The 26,355-nt window shown below is 37.7% G+C and overlaps 1 protein-coding gene across 1 annotated transcript; it reads left to right on the forward strand.

The window, feature by feature from the left end:
• The first annotated feature begins 178 nt into the window (after positions 1-178).
• sgms1a (sphingomyelin synthase 1a) lies at positions 179-25,818 on the forward strand. Its single transcript, XM_079633809.1, has 6 exons — positions 179-315; positions 19,908-20,797; positions 22,119-22,236; positions 22,660-22,813; positions 23,027-23,193; positions 25,082-25,818. The coding sequence occupies exons 2-6, from the start codon at positions 20,157-20,159 to the stop codon at positions 25,259-25,261; spliced, it is 1,260 nt and encodes a 419-aa protein (XP_079489935.1). The 5' UTR covers positions 179-315; positions 19,908-20,156; the 3' UTR covers positions 25,262-25,818.
• The last annotated feature ends 537 nt before the right edge of the window (positions 25,819-26,355 follow it).

A 26,355-nucleotide genomic window follows, 5' to 3' on the forward strand; every position in this document is an offset into this window, starting at 1 on the left:
GCGGGGCGTTGAGTAACACGTCACATGCAGTGGAAGAAGAAGGGATCCCCCCTCCCTCCTCATTTTTCTTCTTCACGCACAGCACCGACCGATTTTTAGCAATCCGCCCACTGACGCTCTCGTCTCCTGCTTCGTATACGCGGCCAAAACCACCAGCAGCCCCATCACAACACAGCTACCCACTTCTGACGGGGCTATATTACGCGAAAACGGGATTGTCCGGAGAGGCGTGTTGTTTTGGCCTGGTTCGCACGGCTCAGGATCGGACCAGCTACAAGTCTCCTTTGGAAAAAAAAGAAAAGAAAAACCAACACGGTGAGTTCGACTCAACTGAGCTGTTGATCTCTAACGTTACTTCTCCAGGGCCTTTCTAAGAACACGTTTCTGGTATTTTTGACGTCAACTAGTGCTCTCTATGTAAATAATAACCGTCCACTGTGGACTAGGGGGATTTATTTTCCACTAGGGTCGAGTGATCCTTTGCTGTGTAATCTCTGTTTAATCGCTTGTATAGTCATCTGGACCAGCTCTAGCGTTTCCCAAGGTAAAGAGGCGTTATGACACGACACCGGCAGGCAATGCCAGCATGTGCCACGCAATATTAGTGGAAAGCATATTTGTGGGTGATTTCGTAGTGTAAGTTAGTGTAATCAAGCATAAGCCGCCAGACGCATTATAGTTAACGAAAACCGCAAAAATAATCACAATGACTCAGTGACAAGCTGCCGAGTCGGGTGCGAAAAAGTGTCTTGACACAAGAGTGGCCCACATGTTGCTCTCTGTGGTTGTTGTTTACGCAACTTAGCCCGATTTAACGTGTCCTGATTCAAATCTTTGCCAACTATGCCACCGAACGATTAAGGTATCGTTTACCCAAAAATAAAAGTCAGTATGAGAAGTATCCAGTGACTTTCGGTTTGTTATTTTCGCCTCGCTCAAGTGTAACTAGTTGTTTAGGGACTCCCCCTAGTGTAATTTTACTAATGTTTTGTCAAAGATGTTTTATACATAACACTAACAATTTTCGAGATGTATGGTTAAGTGTGAGTCTGTAATAACGCGAAAAATAATGACAGCTCTTAGGCTACCTCCTCAAGCAAATGTGATTTCTGTCCTATTATTTCAAACTATATATAAATGTAGCTTTAAATGGATTTCATGTGATTTTTTTTATTATTTTATTATTATTACTATTATTATTGCCTTTCACTCTTGTAAAATTAGATATGCACAAAAATCAGATTTGGACTTGGCTAACAGTCTGAACAAGGCTTCTCTAGCCTAATTTTTTTTTACTAAACGTTGTTGGAAAATGCTTAAGTTAATAGATGTATTTAAAACAATATTTCACTGTTTTTATGACCTCCTATGGGTGGTTTCAAGCCAAGCATCAGGCCTATTGCTCCAACATCGTTCCAGACCTGTATGACTTTCCTTCTTCCTGTTTTTTCGTGGAATAAAAAAGGGAGATGTTTTATAAAACCTTTCACTTATTTTTCCATCCTTTTCCATGAACTAAAATGAATAGTGACTGAGTCTGTTATTATGGCTTAGGGCTGGGCGATATGGCCAAAAAAAAATATCACGATATTTTTTTTTATATCAGTCGATATCGATAATTATCGATAAATGTCAAATCTTTATTTATTTCAAGTTTAAAGACAGATTTGTACTCCTAAGTGAAAGCTGTAGAAACCAGAGCGTTGTGTTTTTAAACTACTCTTTATTGTCAGAACATATCATGACAAACACTTGCCAAACAGGTGAACATTCACAAATCCGAGGTAGAACATTCAAACATTTGACATTTTTCCTTAACAAAATAAATATCTTTATCTCAGTAGTATTAGCTTGAGTTAGGATGCAGATTTGCTTTATACAATTTATGTTCATTAACAAAAACAGTAAAATCTGTTAAAAAAAAAGTAACAACATTATTTTTATTTGGTAAAATGTAATATTCTTTAGTTTTATTAAAATTAACCATTGGTCATCCAGCATCATGCATTTAGATCATGATAACCACAGATAAAATGTAACTTTATGGTTTCTATGTGAGAAACGTCACATATTGTGACGTTTCTATGGTATTTATGAAAACCAGTAGCCTAAATACTTAATTAAAAACTGTAATTATATTCCATTAGTCCTTTAATACATTGTCTACATTAATATTATACAATTCAATATATATATATCCCACATTTCATGGTGCAGTTAATATTACTAGGCTAACGTTACAGTAACGTTAAATCCGTGGTAAATGATGGGAATGTGTAGACGGAAAAGCCTTCTGACTGTATCGTTGCGCAGTGTTTCTCCTGTTCGTCAGCGCGGTTTCAGTGTAGAGGTAAAATCTTTGCGTGGCAGGGGGAGCTGCCATTCGACCAGCCACGCCTGCCACTGCGTTATATGCGCCGGCCACTAGACCAGTCACGGATATATGCGCCTGCCACTGAGTTATATGCGCCGGCCACTAGACCAGTCACGGATATATGCGCCTGCCACTGAGTTATATGCGCCGGCCACTAGACCAGTCACGGATATATGCGCCTGCCACTGAGTTATATGCGCCGGCCACTAGACCAGTCACGGATATATGCGCCTGCCACTGAGTTATATGCGCCGACCACACGACCAGTCACGGTCATGCGCCTGCCACCCGAACTTACACAAAATGTAGCCTAAGGTTTTTTTTTTAACCAAATGCAGCGCGCGTCTCGTGGCTTTATTAAGCGTCAGCCACTGTCAGCCACTACCAGCCACACGATCTCTCACCGTTTACATCTTTCAGACTCTCCTATTGATACACGAGAGCACATAGACAGTGCAATATAGATCTTATTTACCTATTTCTCATCTTATCTGATTTTTTTATTCGCTCTTTTTACCCATATGGGAGCGCGCTCGTGTATAAGTGTCGCCAGCCACTACCAGCCACACGATCTCTCACCGTTTACATCTTTCAGACTCTCCTATTGATATGCGAGAGCACACAGACAGTGCAATACAGATCTTATTTACCTATTTCTCATCTTATCTGATTTTTTATTCGCTCTTTTTACCCGTATGGGAGCGCGCTCGTGTATACGCGTCGCCAGCCACTACCAGCCACACGATCTCTGACCGTTTACATCTTTCAGACTCTCCTATTGATACGCGAGAGCACACAGACAGTGCAATATAGATCTTATTTACCTATTTCTCATCTTATCTGATTTTTTTATTCGCTCTTTTTACCCGTATGGGAGCGCGCTCGTGTATAAGCGTCGCCAGCCACTACCAGCCACACGATCTCTCACCGTTTACATCTTTCAGACTCTCCTATTTGTAGCGTGGTGGTGGGGGTAAACTGTTGAAAACGACCAATTTGTATAGTGGTTATTCAATATGACAAGCTGACTACGCTACCCCTTTTCAGAGAAAGGGGAAATAACTACCCAATGGAAATAGGGCACACAAGTTCGTTACCATGGAGGGAAAAGAGACGTGGATATCAGTACAAAAATGGTTTATTGAATTCACATAAATAGATAAAACTCAGGTTACTGCAAGGCAGATTTTTACTCCACTAACTAGTACAGCACCGTTCATCAACACACAAAATAAAGAAAATGAAATTACTAAAGTGGCTGAGGCTTACCCGTAGCAGGTTAGGCTAGCTAGGTATCTTATCCAAAAAACCACACGCGCACACACAAACACACACACGCACACGCACACACACACGCCCAGTGAAGTGTAAGCGGTAAACCACACTCAGTGCTTAAAATACCACCACCAGAAGGCAAGAAAAGCTAGCCTCCCAACCCGGGGTCCATCAGCCTAAAATAAACACACAAAAAGACAATAAATACACTGAACAAATAATAAAATCACAGAATTCTTAGTTGTTGGTGATGCAAAACATTCACCATAAATGAGCACTGAGTTGTTGACAAAATAAATAAATCACAGAGCAACAAGGTTGCAACCAAATAAATGTCCAGATAGTCAACAAACTAAAACAAGACACGTAAAGAAAAAAACATGTAAATAGGTAAATAAGATCTGTATTGCACTGTCTGTGTGCTCTCGCTCGCGTATCAATAGGAGAGTCTGAAAGATGTAAACGGTCAGAGATCGTGTGGCTGGTAGTGGCTGGCGACGCTTATACACGAGCGCGCTCCCATACGGGTAAAAAGAGCGAATAAAAAAATCAGATAAGATGAGAAATAGGTAAATAAGATCTATATTGCACTGTCTGTGTGCTCTCGTGTATCAATAGGAGAGTCTGAAAGATGTAAACGGTCAGAGATCGTGTGGCTGGTAGTGGCTGGCGACGCTTATACACGAGCGCGCTCCCATACTGGTAAAAAGAGCGAATAAAAAAATCAGATAAGATGAGAAATAGGTAAATAAGATCTGTATTGCACTGTCTGTGTGCTCTCGCGTATCAATAGGAGAGTCTGAAAGATGTAAACGGTCAGAGATCGTGTGGCTGGTAGTGGCTGGCGACGCTTATACACGAGCGCGCTCCCATACGGGTAAAAAGAGCGAATAAAAAAATCAGATAAGATGAGAAATAGGTAAATAAGATCTGTATTGCACTGTCTGTGTGCTCTCGTGTATCAATAGGAGAGTCTGTAAGATGTAAACGGTGAGAGATCGTGTGGCTGGTAGTGGCTGGCGACGCTTATACACGAGCGCGCTCCCATACGGGTAAAAAGAGCGAATAAAAAAATCAGATAAGATGAGAAATAGGTAAATAAGATCTGTATTGCACTGTCTGTGTGCTCTCGTGTATCAATAGGAGAGTCTGAAAGATGTAAACGGTCAGAGATCGTGTGGCTGGTAGTGGCTGGCGACGCTTATACACTCAAAAAAATTACTCTTTGAATGAACATAAAAAAATCATGGAAAGGATTTCCACATGATTAACTTGCTTTATTTCAGCATTATGCAATTCTGTTATTCCAATTTAATGTACTTACGTTGGGTCAACTTAATTTATTAAGGTTGATTCAACTTATTTACTATGGTTTGGCACAGCTTAATTTAATAGTGTCAGCCCAACTAATTTTAAGGTTTTCTGACATGATTCAACATGATTCAAGTGTTTTTGATTTTCAATCATCCATTAATATTTCATTTATTTTAGTGACACATAATTAAATCGATAGACTATAGCTATCTATTTGCTAGCAGTAGCACATGTTAGTAAATGCTAAGATTTACATACTCCTTCAACCAAAGCAGTTTAACTTAACTGAATCAGTCCACAGCCAAACAAAATGCTCCACTCTTCTCCACAATGGTAACCCACTGTAATTTAAAAGGTTCTAATAATTCCAATGTAATTGAACATTAAACACAATTACACACTATCAAGTCTTCCCCTTTTCTAATTTTCTCAAAAAAACATAAAATAACACTTAATTTGAACATTTATTCTCTCTTAATTTAACCATATGCAAAGCATGCTGGGAACTAACAAGCACCGCCCAGTTTCATTTAATGCAACACAAATCATTCATGTAATCCAACACAAACGGATTAAGGAAACTTAAATTTTATATTTAAGCAGATTGAACACAATCAAATTAAGTTAGGGCAAAATGGCAGTTGGCGTCGCACTATATCGCCACCCTCTGGATGTAAGAATTTTTTACTTAACATAAATGGTTTGTGTTTAGACAACACGTTAGGATTTTGTACTGTTAAGATGAGACATAATTACGTGGACCTTAATAGAAAAAAACATTTCAAGTCAACAAACACAATTATTATAAGTAAACTAAATATAAATATATTATGTAAAGTGTACAACCTTCCTAGTTCATTTTTTTGAGTGTAGGCTACGAGCGCGCTCCCATACGGGTAAAAAGAGCGAATAAAAAAATCAGATAAGATGAGAAATAGGTAAATAAGATCTATATTGCACTGTCTATGTGCTCTCGTGTATCAATAGGAGAGTCTGAAAGATGTAAACGGTCAGAGATCGTGTGGCTGGTAGTGGCTGACAGTGGCTGACGCTTAATAAAGCCACGAGACGCGCGCTGCATTTGGTTAAAAAAACCCCTTACATTTTGTGTAAGTTCGGGTGGCAGGCGCATGACCGTGACTGGTCTAGTGGCCGGCGCATATAACTCAGTGGCAGGCGCATATATCCGTGACTGGTCTAGTGGCCGGCGCATATAACGCAGTGGCAGGCGTGGCTGGTCGAGTGGCAGCTCCCCCTGCCACGCAAAGATTTTACCCCCTCTCCGGTTTCATCTGCCTTTAAACTGGTTTAAATCACTGAGACATTTGTGTTCTTCGCTGAATTCAAGCGCTTCTCACTGGATCTAGTGACCGAGACCGATCAGAGTAAACGCGTCTGCTCTAGTGAACTCGCGCTCGCGCTGCCGTTTGGACATTGAGCCGAGCGGATAAACGGTCCGTGTGGCGCGCGCGGTTCAAATGAGATTCGTTCCGCTTTTGGCGCAAAAAAAATTATCGAACATTTATCGAACTCTTGATATCGTTTTATCGAGAAAAATTATATCGCGATAATTATCGTTATCGTTTTATCGCCCAGCCCTAGGCTATAACTTCTCTTTTTGTGCGCCATGGAAATAAAGTCAAATGGGTTTGTTAACAACACAAGGGTGAGTAAATTAAGTATTAATTTTGAGGTAAAGTCTTCTGGTCTGTTGTAACGATGACAGGCAAAATATTATTTGTACCTGAATTCCAGTGAGCTTTTTTTGCACTCACTCTGAATCCATTCAGATACACATGAGTGATGCCTTATGGCTCTCACATGTCTCTTGATATTTCTCACTGATTGATTAATATTTGTTCACTAGAGCTGTAAAACTACTGCTGCATCCTCACAGTTGATGCTTGATGTACTGAAAGCAGTGCGGACTTTGACCTTGTTCTTTCTGCTTTACAGTATGTGGAGAATATCTTGGAAGAGTATTGACCCATCAAAATGCTGTAAAATCACATGACCTTAATAAAAGATGAGAGTTAAAACTGTTGGTCTTAAGCCACATAGAAAATTGCCTGATCTTTTTTAGGGCATGGAGGAAAAGCTGAATCAAATCTAGAGTCAGCTGTTTTCCGTGTTGTTGAGTTGGCCATAGTTCTGCAGTTTGAGACATAGTAAGAAAAATGTGTTTCTAAATACTGGAAAGGAGAGCAGGAAAGAGGGAGATAGCAACATGCTCATATGGCTGTGTTTCACACATAGGCCTATATGTGTAAGGAAGATATAAATCACTGAGCCGAGGTGTAAAGTCCAGGGGTGAGAAAGTAAAATTCCTGTCTTATGTTTATTCCACCCATGAACTCAGCCAGCTGTTCTATCTTCTGGCTGAAAAACTGCTAATTAGCAAATCCAGGTGATTGGAACAAAATTCTAAGAAGGACTTTTACTTTCTGAACCTGGACTTTACATCTCTGCTGGTGAGATGTTATTCCACAAATCCATATAATCTTAAACAAGTTAGATGTGATGTAAGTGATTCATCTGGTTTTGCAATGTATGTATGAGGATGTGGAGTCTGTGACATGTGTCTTTCAGTTTCTTTCATACTCCACCCTTTCACTTTAAATTTTTCCAGTGATTTCTGTTTCTTTATATCTCTGTTTTTCGTTTTTTACTCACTCACACACATTCTCTTGTTCCTGTGTTTTACTTTTATACAATGTGTCCTACTTAAAGTGAAGTGTCATACAGTCTAATTATAGGAAGAGGTCTATATTTTTATCATCAATATACCAAGGAGGTTAATAACAACATTCACGAGCAGTGCCGTCCCTTAAAATCATTGGGCCCAGGACATTTTTTTATTTGTTATATGGGTGAGCTCAATGAGGAGAAACCTTATCATAGGAGACATAAGTAGGTCCCCTTTGTCACAGAGGGTTTCTCTTCTGAAAACCCTCTGTTTCTCTTTTTCTGTCTGTTAAGTTGTAGGTGTGATATATCAGCCTGTTCTCACCCAAATGCGTCTCTATAGCACGCAGTGTGTTTATCGTGCAATTTATACGCGAAAATGAGTTTTTACGTGGATATGATACGCAGTTTTGCGCGTGCATATGATACGCACTTAATTTCGTGATATACACACGCACCCCACACCACTAATCCTACCCAAGCGTATAATACACACGCACCCTACCCCACCCTAAACCCAACCATGTGCTATCCATGCGTATACTATGCACGTAAAAACTCATTTTCGCGTATATATTAGACGATAAACACACTGCGTGCTATATAGACGCATTTGGTGAGATCGGGTTGGATATATAGACTAGCAATAGGATATATAGCCTATTCCCCACTCAAGCACACACATAAAGCTTGCCATAAGTAATGAAAATAGCAAGGTGAGATTTTAATTATTTATTAATAAATTAGTGTTTTCTAATTCAGTGTCAGGTGCACAGATTAGGTTGTTGATGCTGATTCGCCATCTCCGTAGTAGCCTATAGTGGATGCACCTATAGAGAGAAATGCATTTTTCATTACGTAATCAGAGAGTATTTGTTGACGATTTGAATTGGTTAATTTAAAAGACATTTCTATAGACATTTCAAGCTCTCTATAGATCTATTTCTCATGTCTGCGAGGCAAGTAGCCTATATGCTGACTCTGAGTTTCGGTTCATTTTTGTGACGTGCCCCAGTTCACACAGACCGAGACGGCAGAAAGTCTTTTTGTGATTGTGAGTTTATACAAATAATAGTACCGTATTTTCCGGACTATAAGTCACACTTTTTTTCATAGTTTGGCTGGTCCTGCGACTTATAGTCAGGTGCGATTTATATATCAAAATTAATTCATATTACTGACTGAGATGAACCAAGAGAAAACATTACCGTCTACAGCCGCAAGAGGGCGCTCTAGTTGGCGGAGTTGTTCAGAAGTGACACAGAGGATGAAGAATTCAGTGATGTGGAATGAGATCACGGGAGCTTGGTGAACTTGCTTACCGGTAACTTGTTGGACTTGCTGGCTTATGTTAATTTTAGCCTATTCAGCCTTCCAGAGTTCCATGTTCTTTTATGCTATTGTGTAGCTGAATAACTACTCATGTGTTACGTTAACATGATACCAGACATCTATTCAGCCTGTTGTTATGTGTGCTATTGTGTAGTTGAATAACTTGCCTTTCAAGATTAAATGTCTGTTCTTGGTCTTGGATTTTGTGAAATACATTTATAAATAAATGCGACTTATAGTCCAGTGCGACTTATATGTGTTTTTTTCCTCTTCATGGCGCATTTTTTGACTGATGCGACTTATAGTCTGGAAAATACGGTACCTTTACAGTTTCAAATGATGTATTACCCTTGTCTGTATGACCATAAGTTTTCTGTTATCAGAAAAAAAAGTTTTCGTGCCGTGACGACTGTATTGGGCAACGTAGCTCCTACAGGTATGCTTCAGAATTCTGTCCTTTTTAGGGTCGCATCTGTTAACATCATGTCCTGTTTTTGGTTCTTTTAGATGTCTTTGGTCCATGTTGCGTTCAAATTTCAAATTCTGTCTAACCGCTCCAGAGGTCGTTTGGAAGTGGACCGAGACCCACCTTTTTAGCGGTCTCGGCCCACTTGTTTGGTGCGCACCAGGGTTCGGATGGCAGTGTTCACAATTAATCAAATGAACAGCACCAAACCCGCCATGTGTGAACACACCCATTTACTCTTCGAAAGCCATGCAACCCAACTGCGGTTTGCAATACCTCGCAATCATGTTTGTATGACTGTTAGACAAGCTTCTGTACGTGCATTTAGATGGCAGGTGGTGTTTTGATGTGGTTTTAAGTGCAAGACTCTGGAGTATTCCAGCTGTGTTTTCAACCAGTTAATGCACTGATTACACGCTTGACTTTATCACGTGCATAAAAATACACGATTACTGCACTCAATGCATATTAAGGAGGTTAAATATCAGAATTTAATCTTATTAACAAAATGTGAAGGCATAGAGTGAGTATAATGAGGTAATAACAACTTTAAAGCATGATTTGGAAGACCCAAATGCCCTCAATACCACTCTGTTTGTAGCACAGTGTTCTTGTAATTTGTAAGATTATACTATAAGATATTTCACTCTTTATACCCTAATGGCTACTTGGTTTCAGTATGCTAGTGTTTATGGATGTGTGTGTTTGTGTGTTCAGTGGTCCATTATGCTGTGGGCAAAGAACAAAGAGTAGCCTAAATGGTGTAAGCCAAAATTTTTATTTACAATAAACTGTCCAAGGTTTACTATACATTACTGTTCCTGGTTGTATATTTATGCAAATTAATTGTGTGGTGTTACAAACAAAATGAAGAGAAATAAAACATATGAGGAAAAAAGCGGGATTGAAAAATAATGAAACATTTATAAATGTGTGGCAGGGAAATTAAATTTGAGGAAGTACGTTGTGGTTGATTTATTCTATTTATTTATATGGGAATGTGTTTGTGCTTTCTGGGGCATAAACGTCCAAGTTATGTGGAGGTCAGATAGTTCCTGCTTAGGGGATGGTTACGAGAACATGCATACTAATAAGATTAATTGATTGCAACTTTTAAAAATGCAAAGCAGGTAGAGCTGAGGTTATGGGAGTTTGTACCTAGAGCCGCAGGTGTTTAGAGGAGCTGGGATGGATGAGGACACGGTCAAGGTCGCACGAAAGGAGGAGTACATGTTTTGCATAACAGCAGTTACATTGTATTTCATTACAAGAAAATAAGGGACTGTATTTTGAAGATCAGAGTAGCAGATGCTCCTTCTCATTATGCACACACACACACACACACACACACACACACACACACACACACACACACACACACACACACACACACACACACACACACACACACACACACACACAGGCAGGGTGTTGGAATGAAAAGACCTTCAACAGTCTTGTGGACAATAACGGACAACTTGAGATTTATACAACTTTTTCTTTGAGGAAATACCAAAGATTATGTGTATGCATAGTCCACCACACATAGTAATCTATATTGCTGGGTCAGGACAGGAGTAGATGTAATTTAATTAATCCGTTATGGGGGGAAATAGTGCGTTCATTTTTAATATTAGCCTACACATAAAGCCAGAGCAGAACTGTTGTCTGTCTCCGAGCAACACACAGTGGTGTTTAGTTTCTGAATCTGCATTTTGAGCCAATCAATCGGGTGAACCAATGATTCAATGGCCCATTCATAACGAGAGCCATTTATTCCTGAATGAATCAGCCTTTTGAAAGTTATTGAATGAATGAATAACTCTATTGCTGCATCCCAATTCGCCTACTTGTACTATGCCCTAAATGTATGTACTGTTTTGAGTGTGTAGCAGAAGAGTAAAGCTTTGGGACATGTCACATAGGCCTACTACTTCTTCATAACTGCCTCTTCTTCTTTTTTTTACGGACATCACCTCCATTGCTTAGTTACATGCATCCTGTCACCGTATAAACTGCCCTGTCAATCTTCTTGTCACAGTTAATATCCTCCACATTCAATTTAATTTAATTTTCTACCGTATCGGAGAGAAATGTATTAGCTTGTTGTTCTGCCAGACGTGGGTCTTTCATGCGGAGACGCTCCTCGTGTGTTTGATGCATTGAAAGGCAAAAATATAATGTGGATAACATTGAATACATATCTTTGTGTCAGGGTAGATACTGATTATTAATCACTCTCAAACCTCTTTATCTAAACCTCTTTACTTAACCGTCGGACTCGCAGAACGAGCTGTATTTAGAGCTTGATTAAATAAATGATTCGTCTATAATGGGGAGGAAGTCTTAAGCTATGAAACTTGCAGGACGTTTTAATGGTACAAAGACCTCTTATATACCAAAAGATCAAGGCAAATTTGGTTTCTCATGTCATGACCCCTATTATATTTTGGGCGTAATTTTAATATATATATATATATATATATATATATATATATATATATATATATATATATATATATATATAATATTATTATTATTATTATTATTATAACAGCAAACCTCATTCTTCTATGGAAAGTTTTTTTAGTTTGTCTATACAATGAAAGTCAATGAAGTTCCCCTTGTACTTTCATTTGTATGGACAAATACTTCAGAATATGTTTTTACATTCCACAGAAGAAAGTCATACAGGTTTGGAATGACATGAGGATGAGTGATGATGACAAAATAATCATTTCTGGGTAAACGGTCCCTTAAACTGCCCTCACAAATAAATAGCTTTCCCTCTTCATATAAATAGAGTAGAAAACAAAAGTCCCTCTGGCATCAGCTGTTTAAGTTGCATTCCTGTAGCCTATATTTGGTAGAGCATGGTGCTAGCAATGCTAAGGCCAAGAGAACACAGCCCTGTAGAGTTTAGTTCTGCTCAAACATGCTGCCTTCACGTGCTATCGGAAATGTCTTACTTCCTACTTCCCCCATTCAACTGCTTTGTTGCCGGAACGACCAGGAAAGGAATCATGGAGGACAACAGATTTATTCTCGCCTAATGATTGAGAAAATGTTATTAAAGCCAAAATCCCATTCTTTAACAACTATAAGCCTAAACATTCAGCTTGCTGACAATTCTGGAATTTCTATTAAATATATGCCATTTTTTTCTGTGTATAAAACCTACAATATGCTTTAAATTATTCATATACGTAAATATGCATTACTTTAATGACAAGACAGACAATGCTATGACACTGTTGGAGAAAACTAATAAAGAATAGCAGTCACAGCAGCAATCGTTCTCCCCTCCGCCAAGTTTAAAGTTTATGGCCTGTCAAAATTAATCCCAGAGCTTCCCAATGGTAAATACGACTTGTTGAGAGGGCGTTCATGTCCAGTTTTGAGCTAGGAAACTCGTATTTATGATAATTCTGATAGCAATTAAATAAGCCTGAAGGACTTGATTAGCTGGATCAGGTGTTAACATCAGCATTGAATCTAAACTCTGCAGGTCTCTCGCCACACAGGAACTCAGTGCCCCTGGCCTGATGCATAAATGGAAATAAACACAACAAAAATAGCATCTGTGGCAGATTTAGGTTTACAGTGCGATGTTAAGGTACATGTTTGTGAGGAGGATGTGGGCTAGATGTAGGGCAGAGAACCAAAATTGTGTTTATAGTCTTTGAAGCACTGATGAATTAATTTGTACAATATGGAGTCTCGGAGATGGACTGAAAACGTCTCCTAATGGAAAAATCCAAACACACACACACACACTTGCAGAGCACTGTCAGAGATTCTAGTAGATGGTTTGCTTTTCTTCTCTAAAGAAACATTTGCTTTCCCACAGCCAAGAGCTAGAGCTTGTGGGAAAGTAGAGAAACTGCAGCTCTCAAGGATAGTATCTCTCAGTGATTATGGTTGCACAACTGGTGGTTCATACACCTGCGTCCTCCATAAATGACTCCTTAACAGCATGACCTTTGATTTGGTGTCTTAAGATGTTGAATATTCACATTTTTGGCTTGACTGAGCCCTCTGGCAAAATTTTAAGATTTTTTTACAATGTCATCATTCAGATTTAAAAAAAAGAAAGTGTAAAACAGTTCCTAAAGGATTAAAATGCGTAAGACTTCTTGAGATAATTTTGCTGATAACTGCATGTACATATCTGCAATTTTAATAAACTCATATGAACTCCACTAACCTTACGCAACTAACCCAACACACTGGTTCTTAAATGTGACTTAAATGTTAATAGTCTTACTCTTAACTAAACCAAAAGTATGATACCACAAAAGTATAACTATATTAAAAAAAAATATATAAAAAAAAGAAATTCAGAAATGACAGATAGAATTGTATGGGTTGCCAAACTAATTACTTTTACTGTGCATTTAACTGCTTCTAAAATTTAAATATTAACCAAATTGTAAGCAAATCTTTATATCCAGCCGGCGCACTAACTGTGAATAAAGGCAAATAAGCTATTTATTACTGCTTTGACTTATCGTGTGTGTGTGTGTGTGTGTGTGTGGCTTGGTTTATTATACATTGTGTGTGTGTGTGTGTGTGGCTTGGTTTATTATACTGTGTGTGTGTGTGTGTGTGTGTGTGTGTGTGTGTGTGTGTGTGTGTGTGTGTGTGTGTGTGTGTGTGTGTGTGTGTGTGTGTGTGTGTGTGTGTGTGTGTGTGTGTGTGTGTGTGTGTGTGTGTGTGTGTGTGTGTGTGTGTGTGTGTGTGTGTGTGTGTGTGTGTGTGTGTGTGTGTGTGTGTGTGTGTGTGTGTGTGTGTGTGTGTGTGTGTGTGTGTAATTTCACATATTTGGAATGCAGTTCTGTTTTTGTGTGGGAGAAGAATGTATCGTGTGTGTTTTCTGCTGCATGACTAACTGACGTTATTAAAGACATCACTGTGTGCTGTTTGCCTCAACATGGTTTTTATGTAATATTGGCTATGTATGTAGTCCTATAGGTTTTCTTTTGTGATAGCGGGTGTTTTTTTTCCATAAATTTCATGTGTTAAACATATTTCACCAATGACATGCATGACTGTTTCCACCTCACCATCACCTGGACCGCATAATAAAGAACGAACAATATTGTAATGACGTAGATTTCAATGGCCAGATGACTCTTCTGTTCATTTGTCTAGCTTTCAGTCTTTTTCTTTTGCTTGGATGCATATGAAAGGAGTTGTGTCCTTGTATGTGTGTGTTCTGTAAATATTTGCCACCTTTTGTTAATAGGAACAGAGCCAGGTGTGTTGAGAGGCCATGTTTGTTTTAAGATGATGTAAAATGAGAGGTGATCAAAACTGTGCAGCTACACAGCTGAAAAGCCTGTAAGTTTCTACTATGATGTTTATTCAGTCATGCAAAAGCTCATTTGATCTGTTCTGCTGCTGATATAAATGCTGGTATTGTTGATGGTTTTGTAAAATGCACATAATGACATTTTTCTGTCACCTAAGATTATTTTAAAAAGAAAGAAAATGTTGAAATGCTTTAGTTTTAAAGGATAATGATGAAGATATAATAGCTCAGACTTTAGCATTGTGTCTTTAATTAATTATTATTAAATTATTAAAAAATATATATTTTTAAATGTTTTGATATCATATAAAATGTCATAAAATACATTTTATGTTTTGGAAGTGAATGTTATTCAATTTCACAGAATTTTGTTGATTATTAGAATAGTGTGAAATGAAATCTCATGAGATTCCTTGGAATTCTATAAAACTATGACATTAAATTTCATGATATTGTATTTTCTTTGATACGGCATTACATGAAATCCAATTGAATAGTTCCTTGTCTTAGTAATTATCAGAAACTGGTTGAACAAGGCAATGATCAGATCCTTAATGGGTTCAAAAGGGTTTTGAAGAATAACCAGTTTTATGTTTTTATTTTTATGGTCACATCATTAAAATGATGAAGATCCACTGTAATATGACTAACATGTGAGTGACACCCCCAGAAAAATTTGTAAATGCTAAATCAGTGTTCCAATATATTTGAAATTAAAATGTAAAGCGTTTCTGACAAGAGAATGAGCAATGAAATGTCTGATGAAAAAAGAGGAAGAATGTAGGTCTAGAAAGGTGAGAAGTGAAAGCCATGCGTTTGCGAATGTTTTGTTCAGTGTTGCTTATCAGTCATGCAGGGTTTTTTATTGTACTGTCAGCTGTATATGTTTGTTTATCCACGTAGGTGTTCTCGCAAAAGCTAGCCAACCTCCGGTTGTTTTTGTTGTTTTTTCTGTATCAAACTCTGTCGCTTTTCCATCCATAGCTGTTTTGGGGTGTCACCACTTTGGAAAAATTATGGGCAAAAGGCTATGCATTTGGTGTTAAATGATGGTTTATAGAAAATCTTAAGTAGGTTTTACTCTAGTCAAGGTGAGATTTGTTAATTCAAGTTGTCAGTTTGTTCATGGTTCAGTTGAAGCTTTTCTTATAACTAATGCATCATCATAAACATCATACACCCGGTTTACTGATAACTTACTGGAAAAACTGGTAAACACTGTAATTGCCATAATTAACAGCTGAACACTCGTTAACGATTAATTGTATTGAATATAAATGCATTGTTTTTGGACTATTGAATGGAAAATGTCAAGTAGAGAGGCAGTAACACTTAATTTGTTACCTTGTAAATTTCATTTGTTAAAATTAGTCAACATGAACTAACAATGATCAATTCATCTGCAGCATGTCTTAATCTTAGTTGTTAATCTCAACTGTCAAAACTGTTGTATCTGTAAACATTAGTTAATGCACTGTAAACTAACATGAAAATGTTTATTAGCTAACATTAACAAAGGTTATATGCTCTAAGAATATATTACTCATTGTTAATGCATCAACAAATGAGTTTTTATTGTAAAGTGTAAGTGTTACCAGAGAGGCTAAGACATTTACAAGTTTATTGTTGGCTAATATATTAGTGAATGATCTAGTGACGCATGTACGGAATTTTAAGAATGTTTATGTAACAGAGTTGAACTTGCTCAAGTGACCCCTGTTCTCTAACTTTTCAATAAAAATAAAAAAAGTCTGCCAAAAGCATGCAAATTGCCCTTATTTAACAAGGTTGTGTTGAAGTTTAACAGCCTAAGTTAAAATGTAACTTTTAAAATGTAAAAAGATATTTCAAGGAAGGAAGTGTTTCCGCAATGTTAATGCCCATCACACATGCTCTTTGTATTTTTAAATGAACACGATGTGATGTAACTCAAATAAGGAAACAAGATGAGCTGATCAATCTGGCAGAACTGGTTTCGCGACATCATCATACGGTTGAGAGAACTTAAAAAAAAAATGAACAAGAATACATGCTGTGGAAAATGAAAAACTAAATCAGCTTTTACAGGTCAGTTTACTAAGAGCAACACCGATTCCTATCGCTGCTAATAAGATACAAGCTAATGGTTGGCTGGTCATCTGACAAATGTCCTGTGGTTATTTGGCATCATTTCCAAGTTGCTATTTACTTGTTGTTTCTTAATACTGACTGGTTATTCTTTGTGTGTGTGAGTGTTTTTCCCCTAAGCTGATTTAATAACCAAAGGTCTTCCAGACATAATGTTGAGTCAGAGTCTCTCTCTCTCTGAGTTTCAAAATTGTCCTTGTTTTCTGGGTTTATTCCTTTTAAATATTGCTTTGGATTAGTGGACAGAGACTGTCTTTTGACTGTTCTGGGTGTTTTTGTTCCTGTATTACTCTTGTCTAACCTCTCGAAAAAGGTGATGTCTAACGTTTTCTCTGATAAATTAAATGTCCATGAAATGCTTTGTCTGTGGAAAATATGGTCACATTAAAACAGCCTGTCCTCTAGTTAAAGAGGCTCAAAATGCAAGAAATGGAATCGAATCTAATTCAGGGCAGATTTTAAATGCTCCAGAGAATAATGATCTGGCTAAAGTCACTAGTGAAAGCGCAGCGCCCAATGTTGTAGTGTTGATATCATATCACCGAGACTGTTGCTAAAATATAAGATGCTGGAACAAACAACAAACGAGTGGAACAAACGACAGTGTGGAGGCTTTGCAGGTGATGGCATCCTTTAACATCGTATCCTTAAATATAAATGGTTGTAGGGATGTACAAAAGAGAACTACTTTAAGTACTTACACCTTAAAAAAGCAGATGTAATTAAGTTACAAGAGAAGGTTTTCATTGGCTTCCTCCTGGAGTTTTATATCTCCCAGTGATTGAAGGAGGACAAGGACATTTAGAAGCAAGAATTAAAACAATGAGACTTCAAACATTACTGAAATTGCTATACTGTTCAGATAAGATACCCTGGATTGCATACAGCTTGTCTATTTTACAAAATATGGGAGGAATCGGAATAGATAAGCAGTTCTTAATTGAAAAATCTTTTGTATCTCGAAAGTAAGTTGTTCTCTTTTAAAATGTTATGTGTCTGTTTTCAAAGCTGGGCAATTGTTAAAGAAGGTTAGAAAGGAGAGTGAACATGATGGTGTTTTGGAACCATTATTATTTAATCCTCTTTTTTAAATCAAACTCGCCGATTTCAAGTACAGTAGTTACCGTAAGTTTTTATAGACTGGAAATAGCTACTGGAATGGACTTAATTGACTACAAAATGTAAATGGTATGCGACTAGATCAATAGCTGACCAAGTTGGGCTTAGATCAGAAAAAAATGTTGAAGGGTTAATTGAGGATCTTAAAAAATCTTTTCCTCAATCTTGACGTTTGTAAACTTTTTTTTTTTTTTTTTTTTTTTTTTTAAATGGTGTCTTTGACTTTTCCAGATCTTAGAGTAGAAATAAATTTCGAATTGGATGAAGATTTAAATAATACTTTGTTATTAAAGGGATTTAAAGATCTATTGTTTTAAAATGTGGGGGGAAAAGATGTATGCAATATGTGAAATCTTTGTTTTATGGTCAATTGAAAAGATGTACTAAATGGAGAGAATATTTATCAATTTCTTCAGAAATAACTCCATAATGGAGGTGTTTGTATGAACCCCCAATTCCTAAGAGATCTGGAGATCTTCAATGGAGAATACTCCTTTGTGTTGTGGCAACAAATAGCTAGTTTTGTGTCAAAATTGAATGCAATGGTTTCATCTGCATGTCCGTTTTGTAATGTTCTTGATACTGCTTTTAATTTTTTTTCTGATTGTTTTAGACTAACTCCTTTGTTTGGACTGTTGGATAAAATATTCACTGAACTTGGGTTTATGTTTACAAAAAAATCTTGAAGTATAAGAAAGAATGAAAAGCACAGTGCACTATCTTAACTTTCTATTAGGGCAGACAAAGTTGGCAATTCTAAAATCCCACACATGTAAAAATGATGGGGGAAAATATTGATTTGGTTGGAATGTTTAAATCATTAGTAAAGTTTTGGGTTGCTGTTGAATATGCCTATAAATTAACAAATAATATGGGTTTTTTTTTTAATGCAAGGTGGAGTGTGAACATTTTTTGTTTGCTCTTTGTATCGTTTATGCTCAATTACGCACACATACAAGTTATGGATTGGCAGGTAGAAGTCATTATCCGCATTCCAGAACATTAAGGGGGTATGTGGCGTATTGTTGCGTAACAAGTAATATGATATCTAGCTGTATGCTCTGTGTCGACGACTCAACGTACACATAGTTAAAACTAAAAATATAGATGTTTAAATAAAGCTTGTACAGCTCTAAAATTAGCTAAACTTTATGGGCCTACTAATAATGAGAAAAAAATAATTGTTGCTATTTTCCGCAGCTTCAGACCAAACCAAAGAGTGAGATTAATTACAAAAATTACATGCTTTTAAAAGAAAGAAAAAAGTGAATGACAAAAGTAAAGTTATTTTGAGTCAAGGAATGACGCATCCCAGGAATCATTGTGAACTATTGGTTATAAGTATTAAAACAGTATATTTGTAAAATATTTACATGTACAAAAGTGTGGGGTCAGTAAGATTTTTTTGGAAAGAAAGTATTACTTCTATTTAGCATGGATGCATTCAATTGACCAAAAGTTACTTTAAAAGACATTTATAGTGTTACTAAAAATTTCTACTTCAAATAAATGCTGTCATTTTGATCTTTCTGTTTATCAAAGAATCCTGAAAAATTGTATCAAGGTTTCCACAATAATATTAAGCTGCTCAACTGTTTTCAGCATTGATAATAATTGGAAATGTTTCTTGAGCTCCAGATCACAATATTTGAATGATTTTTAAATGATCATGTGATCGAAGACTGGAGTAATGGCGATATAATGAAGCTTTTTTTTGCCATGCTATGCCACAGTTACTGTTGTTGGGCAAAACTGGTGAACAGGATGCATGCTCTTAATATACACAAAAGTCTACATAATTGGTAGCAAATATTGTTTTTTATTACTGCTAGGGCAAATAATAGATTTTTCGAGTATACATCACAATCTGTTAGCTAACTTGAATGTGCTTTTCTTTTCAGGGCCATACATTGGTGCACACTTGGCACTAAGGGATTCAGCACCCTTGAGACTACGAAATTTGTCAGACTTTGCCATTACTGAGTTTATCACCGGAGAGGTGGAGGGGGTGAAAAACTGGACCTCCCAGCTCCTCTCTTCCAATGTCCCAGAGACGCAATGACTGCTGTCGGGGCACCAAACTGCTGAGTGTGGGCTCAACTCCCCTCCCCAGCCCCTGAAACGGCCCTCCTACTCTCTCTCACCCAGACATGAAGGAGGTGAGGCTGTGGACAGCCAGTGACGTCTCCGATTGGCTGACAGATGAGGGCATGCAGGAGTACACGGATGCGTTGCGGAACAAGGATGGCCCTGCCCTCTTGCAACTCTCTGAGGAAGACTTTAACGCCTCGCCTTTGTCCCTGGTCACCGGGGACAGTGGTCGACAACTTTTGGAGCGCATAGAGACTTTGCGCTTCACCAGCCACATGAAGGCACACAAGAGCAACAACCATGAAAACAGTCACCACGCCAACGGACACGTCAGCGGCGTCCTTGCCAACGGCAGTGTTAGCAACGGCAAGATCCTCAATGGCTTTTCAAAGAACAGCTTGCACTCTGATGCAGTTCGTATCTTGGTTCCGCCTCTCCCTGAGCAGGAGCGAACGCCGTATCCCACGGAGTGGTTCAAAACAGGTGTGGCCTTCCTGTACGCTCTGTGTTGCTTCCTCACAACAACAGTTGTGATCTCAGTGGTGCACGAACGCGTCCCACCCAAAGAAGAGTCCCCACCCCTGCCAGATAAATTCTTTGATCTGTTTGATCGCGTGGAGTGGGCGTTTTCCATCTGTGAGATCAATGGCATGCTGCTCGTGGGACTGTGGTTTGCACAGTGGCTTCTGCTTAAACACAGGTTGGTTCCTTACTCATTATACCGGTGGTTTTCAACCTCTTTGATTCTGTGGACCCGCATTGTCCCGTTTTTTGTTTTATTTCTTTTTTGGTTTTCTTTTTTCAAAACCATTTAAATTCCTCCCTCAGATATCAGATATCAGATATTTTAATTAAGTGGCAAGAAGAGTGGAATATGTGCAAGAAAAATAAGTTGTATGAAACTCATCAGGAAATTACAAACAGACTTTTTATTAATTTTAAAACTAGACTAGATCAAGTGGTCTACACCAGATGTCGTATGGGTCACACAAGTTTGACCCATGCTTTTTTGCTTAAAGGTGAAGACCCAACTTTATGCATGTTTTGTAAAATTCCCTTATCTGTCAAACATATTTTATTGGATTGTCCTGGACTTTATACAAGCAGAAGGCTCTTTTAGGAAGTTACTTCACTTAAGGACATATTTAATGAGATTGTGCCTGAAAAGGTTTTGGATTTTTTTTATCATATGTTAATTTTAAAAAATCTTGTATAATGACTTGTTGTTTTTTCTGTTTTTATTATATTTATATGATATTTGTATTTTTGTAATTTAATTTTTGCCATGAAAATAGCTTTGAATGCTGACATGGCATTAAATAAAATAATCTGAATCTGAACTTAATCAAAACCACTTGTTAACCAGCTGGAGCGAACACCAAGCTGTTTCGAACTCTCAAAACAAACTTAATTTTGGCCTGATTTTGTTCGAAATGACATCACTTTAGTTCGTTTTTCGATTTCGCTTAGTGTATCGGGGCCTTAACTTTACAGGCATACACACACACGAAAGAGAATTAAAATATCTTGATATTTAGTTGTTTTGGCTTTTAAAGCCATTTTATGTTAGCCTTTGTGTTATTTTAAATAATTAAATCATTTTAACTCTTCTGGTGATATCATACAATGGCAGGTAAAAAAAAGAAGTAAAAAGCAGGTCAATTTGGAGTTGAAACTGAGAAAGCTATGTTATGCTGTTTATGTTAGCTTTTTGTGTTATTTAAAAAAAAATTTAAGTCATCTTGAGGCCCCATTTTGAAGTTTGCTGAGGCTACCTACTACCTTGTGGGCCCCTGTTAAGAACCACTGCTTTATCCCTCAAAGCTGATCCCATCTTGTTCAATTTAGTTCATGGCGTCATCTCCTAAACAGCTGAGTCACAATAATTGAACTCCTGTTGTGACTACTAAATAATCAAGAATGTTTTCTTTAGCATTGACATCCTTAAACCATGTGGCCTATCCTATGATCCTTCTCTGTTATTTTCTCTGACTCTGCACCTGATTTCTCTCTGTTTGCAGGGCCATAATCGGTCGCCGGTTCTTTTTTATCGTGGGAACTCTGTATCTGTACAGATGCGTGACCATGTACGTTACAACATTACCTGTGCCAGGCATGCACTTCAAGTGTTCCCCCAAGGTAACTGCTGAAGAATGACAGTACTCTTAGCTCGACACTGTAACTAAACCATGATGGTTAATGCTGGTCTAGAATAGGCAGACTGTTGATCTAAAGTGGATGATGCATGTAAAATCAAAAATCTTGCCCTCTGCCATAGCTCTCACATCTCATTCGCACTTTAAGAGCTACAGCAGAGATTTACAGTGAATCATGAGCTATAACAAAGCTTGTATAACTTGATATAACACATAACCATTTTTATGTTTCTAGCAAAGTAACTTTTGGTCACTGTGTGGTTTATGGGTTCATCATACTTGTGAAGTAGTCCTTAAAATCAAAGTTTGTGAGCGAGAACGAAGATATAGTCAAGAAAATGGTGTCTATCTCTACATGTTTTTGTGCTTGTATATGCTTATGTGTTTGTTTGTGTGTGTGTTCTAGCTCTTCGGTGACTGGGAGGCCCAGTCACGGCGGGTAATGAAAATGATGGCAGGCGGTGGCCTGTCAATCACTGGCTCTCACTCTTTGTGTGGAGATTACCTGTACAGCGGGCACACAGTGATGCTGACACTATCATACCTCTTTATTAAAGAGTGTGAGTACACGTATTAATAAACAGTCAAAACGCAGATTCTTAGCCTCTGTCCGAATGTTGTTTTTGTGATTTGTTGATTACTCCATCTAGTGGACATGAAGCGCAATAACACCATCTAGCATACATAAAACCAATGAAACATCTGTGAGTTTGTTACTTCTGCCTTCACTGTGAAACCAATACACAGATTAAAAAATGTCTTATGGGTGACAGATTCTCCACGGAGGTTCTGGTGGTACCACTGGCTCTGCTGGTGCCTGAGCGCTGTCGGTATCTTCTGCATCCTGTTGGCTCATGACCACTACACCATCGACGTGGTGGTGGCCTACTTCATGACCACTCGCCTCTTCTGGTGGTACCATACAATGGCCAATCAGAAGGTAAATTTGGAGTTGAAACTGAGAAATCTCTGCTGATTTACCAGATTTAAGCATCTTGTGCTCACTTAATTTTTCAAATAATATTTTTGAAAAATCATGTTCTCAAATATAATGGAGCTGGTTGATCTATATTTATTTCAGTCATAGCTTTAATGCTTTTATTGATGTATTATGCACTCCATATATATTATTCTATTTATATTATTCTATATTTTTGGATATCTTGGCATTGTACAATATTTTTGCAGCACCAAAGTGCAGTTATTATTGGGCAAATATTTCACAACTTTTATTATACACCCTGGGAAAAAAAACACACAGAGGACCTGAATATATCAATAACAATAAACATTAGTATTAAAATAAGGTGCTAAGTAATGAAAAACAAATACAACCCCAAATCAAGTTGGGACATTTTGTAAAATGCAATGAAATCAAGAATCTATGATTTGCTAATTCTCTTTCAACTTTATTTACCTGACAAAAGTACAAAGAAAAGATTTCCAATGTATTCACTGAACAACTTGAATACATACTCGATCGCATCTCAGATGATCTAGAATACAGTGGAAATGTGTGCTGTTGTCAGATAAGTCCATGTTTCAGCTTGTTTTTTTGGGAAAATAAAAAAAGGAAAAACAAAAAGGACCATCCAGACTTTCATCTGTGACAGGCACAAAAGCAAACATCTGTCACGGTATGGGTGACGTACCACTAACGTGGAGACGTATATTGAATTGTACGGAGACATTTAATGGCATCAAGATTACATCTTTCCTGGGAACCAAGTCAATGCCAGGCCTCAATGTGCTTGACTGGCCTGCCTGCAGTCCAGGTCTGTCTCTTATTGAAAATATCATGAAAAGGAGAATCAGTCAACGACTGCACAGTTGTCTTGTATCAGGCGAGATTGGGCAAAAATAATGTTTTGCGACAATTAGTTTCCTTAATTCCCAAACTATTAAAAAGTGTAATTAAAAAGAAAAGGTGATGTGAGACAGTTGTAAACATGTCTCTGTCCCAACTTTTTTGGAGTGTTGCAGCCATCAAAATCAAAAATAGTTATGATCCTGACCCGGGCTTGCTTGTTTGTTTTTTAATAACAACAAACAATAGTTCTATTTTTGGCAAATGTAAAGGCTCTTTCACAACAACAGTTAAATTTAAAAGCCTCTGCTGAAGGAAATGCAAATTCACGGCTGTACAGTAGAGGGCGCAGCTCAAACAAACCTTTCAGTTGTGCTGCCATTCTCTTTCTTCAGCAATAAAATAAACACTACTGTGATGTTTAACTCGATCCAATTCAACCATACAAATAAGCAAAATTGACTTATTAAAGGTCAGCAGCAAAGACATTGGTTAATAACGTGAGGTTAAATACATAAAGTATATTTGTGTTTACATATTTAATTATTGCAGGTTTGTGTATTTATTCTCAGTTTGCATTTCACTGTTTTCAATCTTTTTGAGGAATTTGAGTTTTTGTTTAAGTAAGATGAGTAAATACATACTCAAATGTTGTCATCATGTTTACACAACACAGAGGCAGAAGAAAACTTGCATTACTTATTTAAAAAAGTAACTCATATGTTTTGTTATAAATGAAAAAGTAATGTATTACTTCACAAATTACTTGGGAAAAAGTCATCCGTAATGTAATGTAATCCCCAACACTGCATATAATAGACATTTATCATGACATTATGAAAAAAAGTCTGATTATATTAATCAAGGGAGTATTTGGATTCTGTGGATGTGCAGCTGAAAAATGAATGTTGCTGTAATTAATGGATATCTTTCTTCCTCCATTTGCATCTGATACATTTCTGAAGAACTGGAAAACAGTGGTATTTCAAAATCTAACATCATCTCTCTCGCTGTCCTATAGGCTCTAAAGGAAAATTCCACTGGCAACCTGTTCTCTCGTGTGTGGTGGTTCGGCCCATTCCAGTACTTTGAGAGTAACGTCCGCGGCATTGTGCCTCGAAACTACCAGCTACCATTCTTGTTGCGAACGATGACGAGCACCCGGGTTAAGTACAGTAAGCTGGACTCCCGTGAGTCGTGACCCGTGACTCCTGATTGGCTGGAGCTCTGTGAGACTCTTAAAGAGAAATCGCTCTTGCCATCAAGCCCTGCAAAACTGGTTGAGCACTGTGACACAAATACACAGATCATTTTGTAGTATTCGAAGCATTTCAATGTCCCTAGCAGGTATGCATATGTAGAGCAGAGCATCTTACAACTGGATTCTATTTGCTGCTCTTTATGGTTAAAGTTGCCAGGCCTTGGTGTCATCGAAAACTGAGCCTCCCTGCTGTCTTCTCGATGGACTTGGCCACGCAGAATATGTAATTTAAGGTTAATTTACCTGCCAAAACTGTATTGAATAAACTGGAACACTTATAGAAACAGATTTTCTTTTTAAAAAGCATCTTTTTGTAATAATTCTGGAACAAGAATTTTTTCTAAATATTTTGCAGGGTTATTTTACAAAAAGTGTCATCCAAATAGAATATCTTTTTTAGATTTGTACCTTCCTGATAGCTGGAACCCGTACAGCTTCAGTGTTTTATAGTGCCTTTCTTCCACACACACACACACACACACACGCATACATACACATGTAATATACTCATACACATGCATCCATACATCCGCAATGTACATTTACATAATGTGTTAACCCACAATGTTGTCTGTCCGAATGTTTTGCTTGAGCTGGGGTAGTATGTTTTTATAGAAGCTATGAATGTGGGAGTTCAGTTCTGCCTTTCACATTACAACAATCCTTCAAATCAACCCAGAAGCACACCTAATGTTTTAATTGGATAATTGTGTTAAATGATTAATTACTGAAGATTTTCTTTTTCTTCTCCGTACCATCCATTGTTCTAGCAAACCGATTCAAGAGAAATGAAGAAATCGAGTGTTTCGAGAAATCGAGACTAGCTTGAAATGAAGTGTTTCGATCAGGTGGCTCGTCTGACAAAACACCGCTCGAGTTTTGTCACGACTGTTCACACAGGATGTGTTTTAATAGTTTTTAACTTAAGAAACGCAGCAGTTGTGGCCAGTGTCTGTGTAGTGCGTGTTTACATAGCAAGACAATTAAAAGTGGTGCAGATATATGCATGAACATGTGTGTGAATGGCCCCAGTG

This window comes from Phoxinus phoxinus (genome assembly GCF_949152265.1).
Source record: "Phoxinus phoxinus genome assembly, chromosome: 13".
NCBI classification, from domain to species: domain Eukaryota; kingdom Metazoa; phylum Chordata; class Actinopteri; order Cypriniformes; family Leuciscidae; genus Phoxinus; species Phoxinus phoxinus.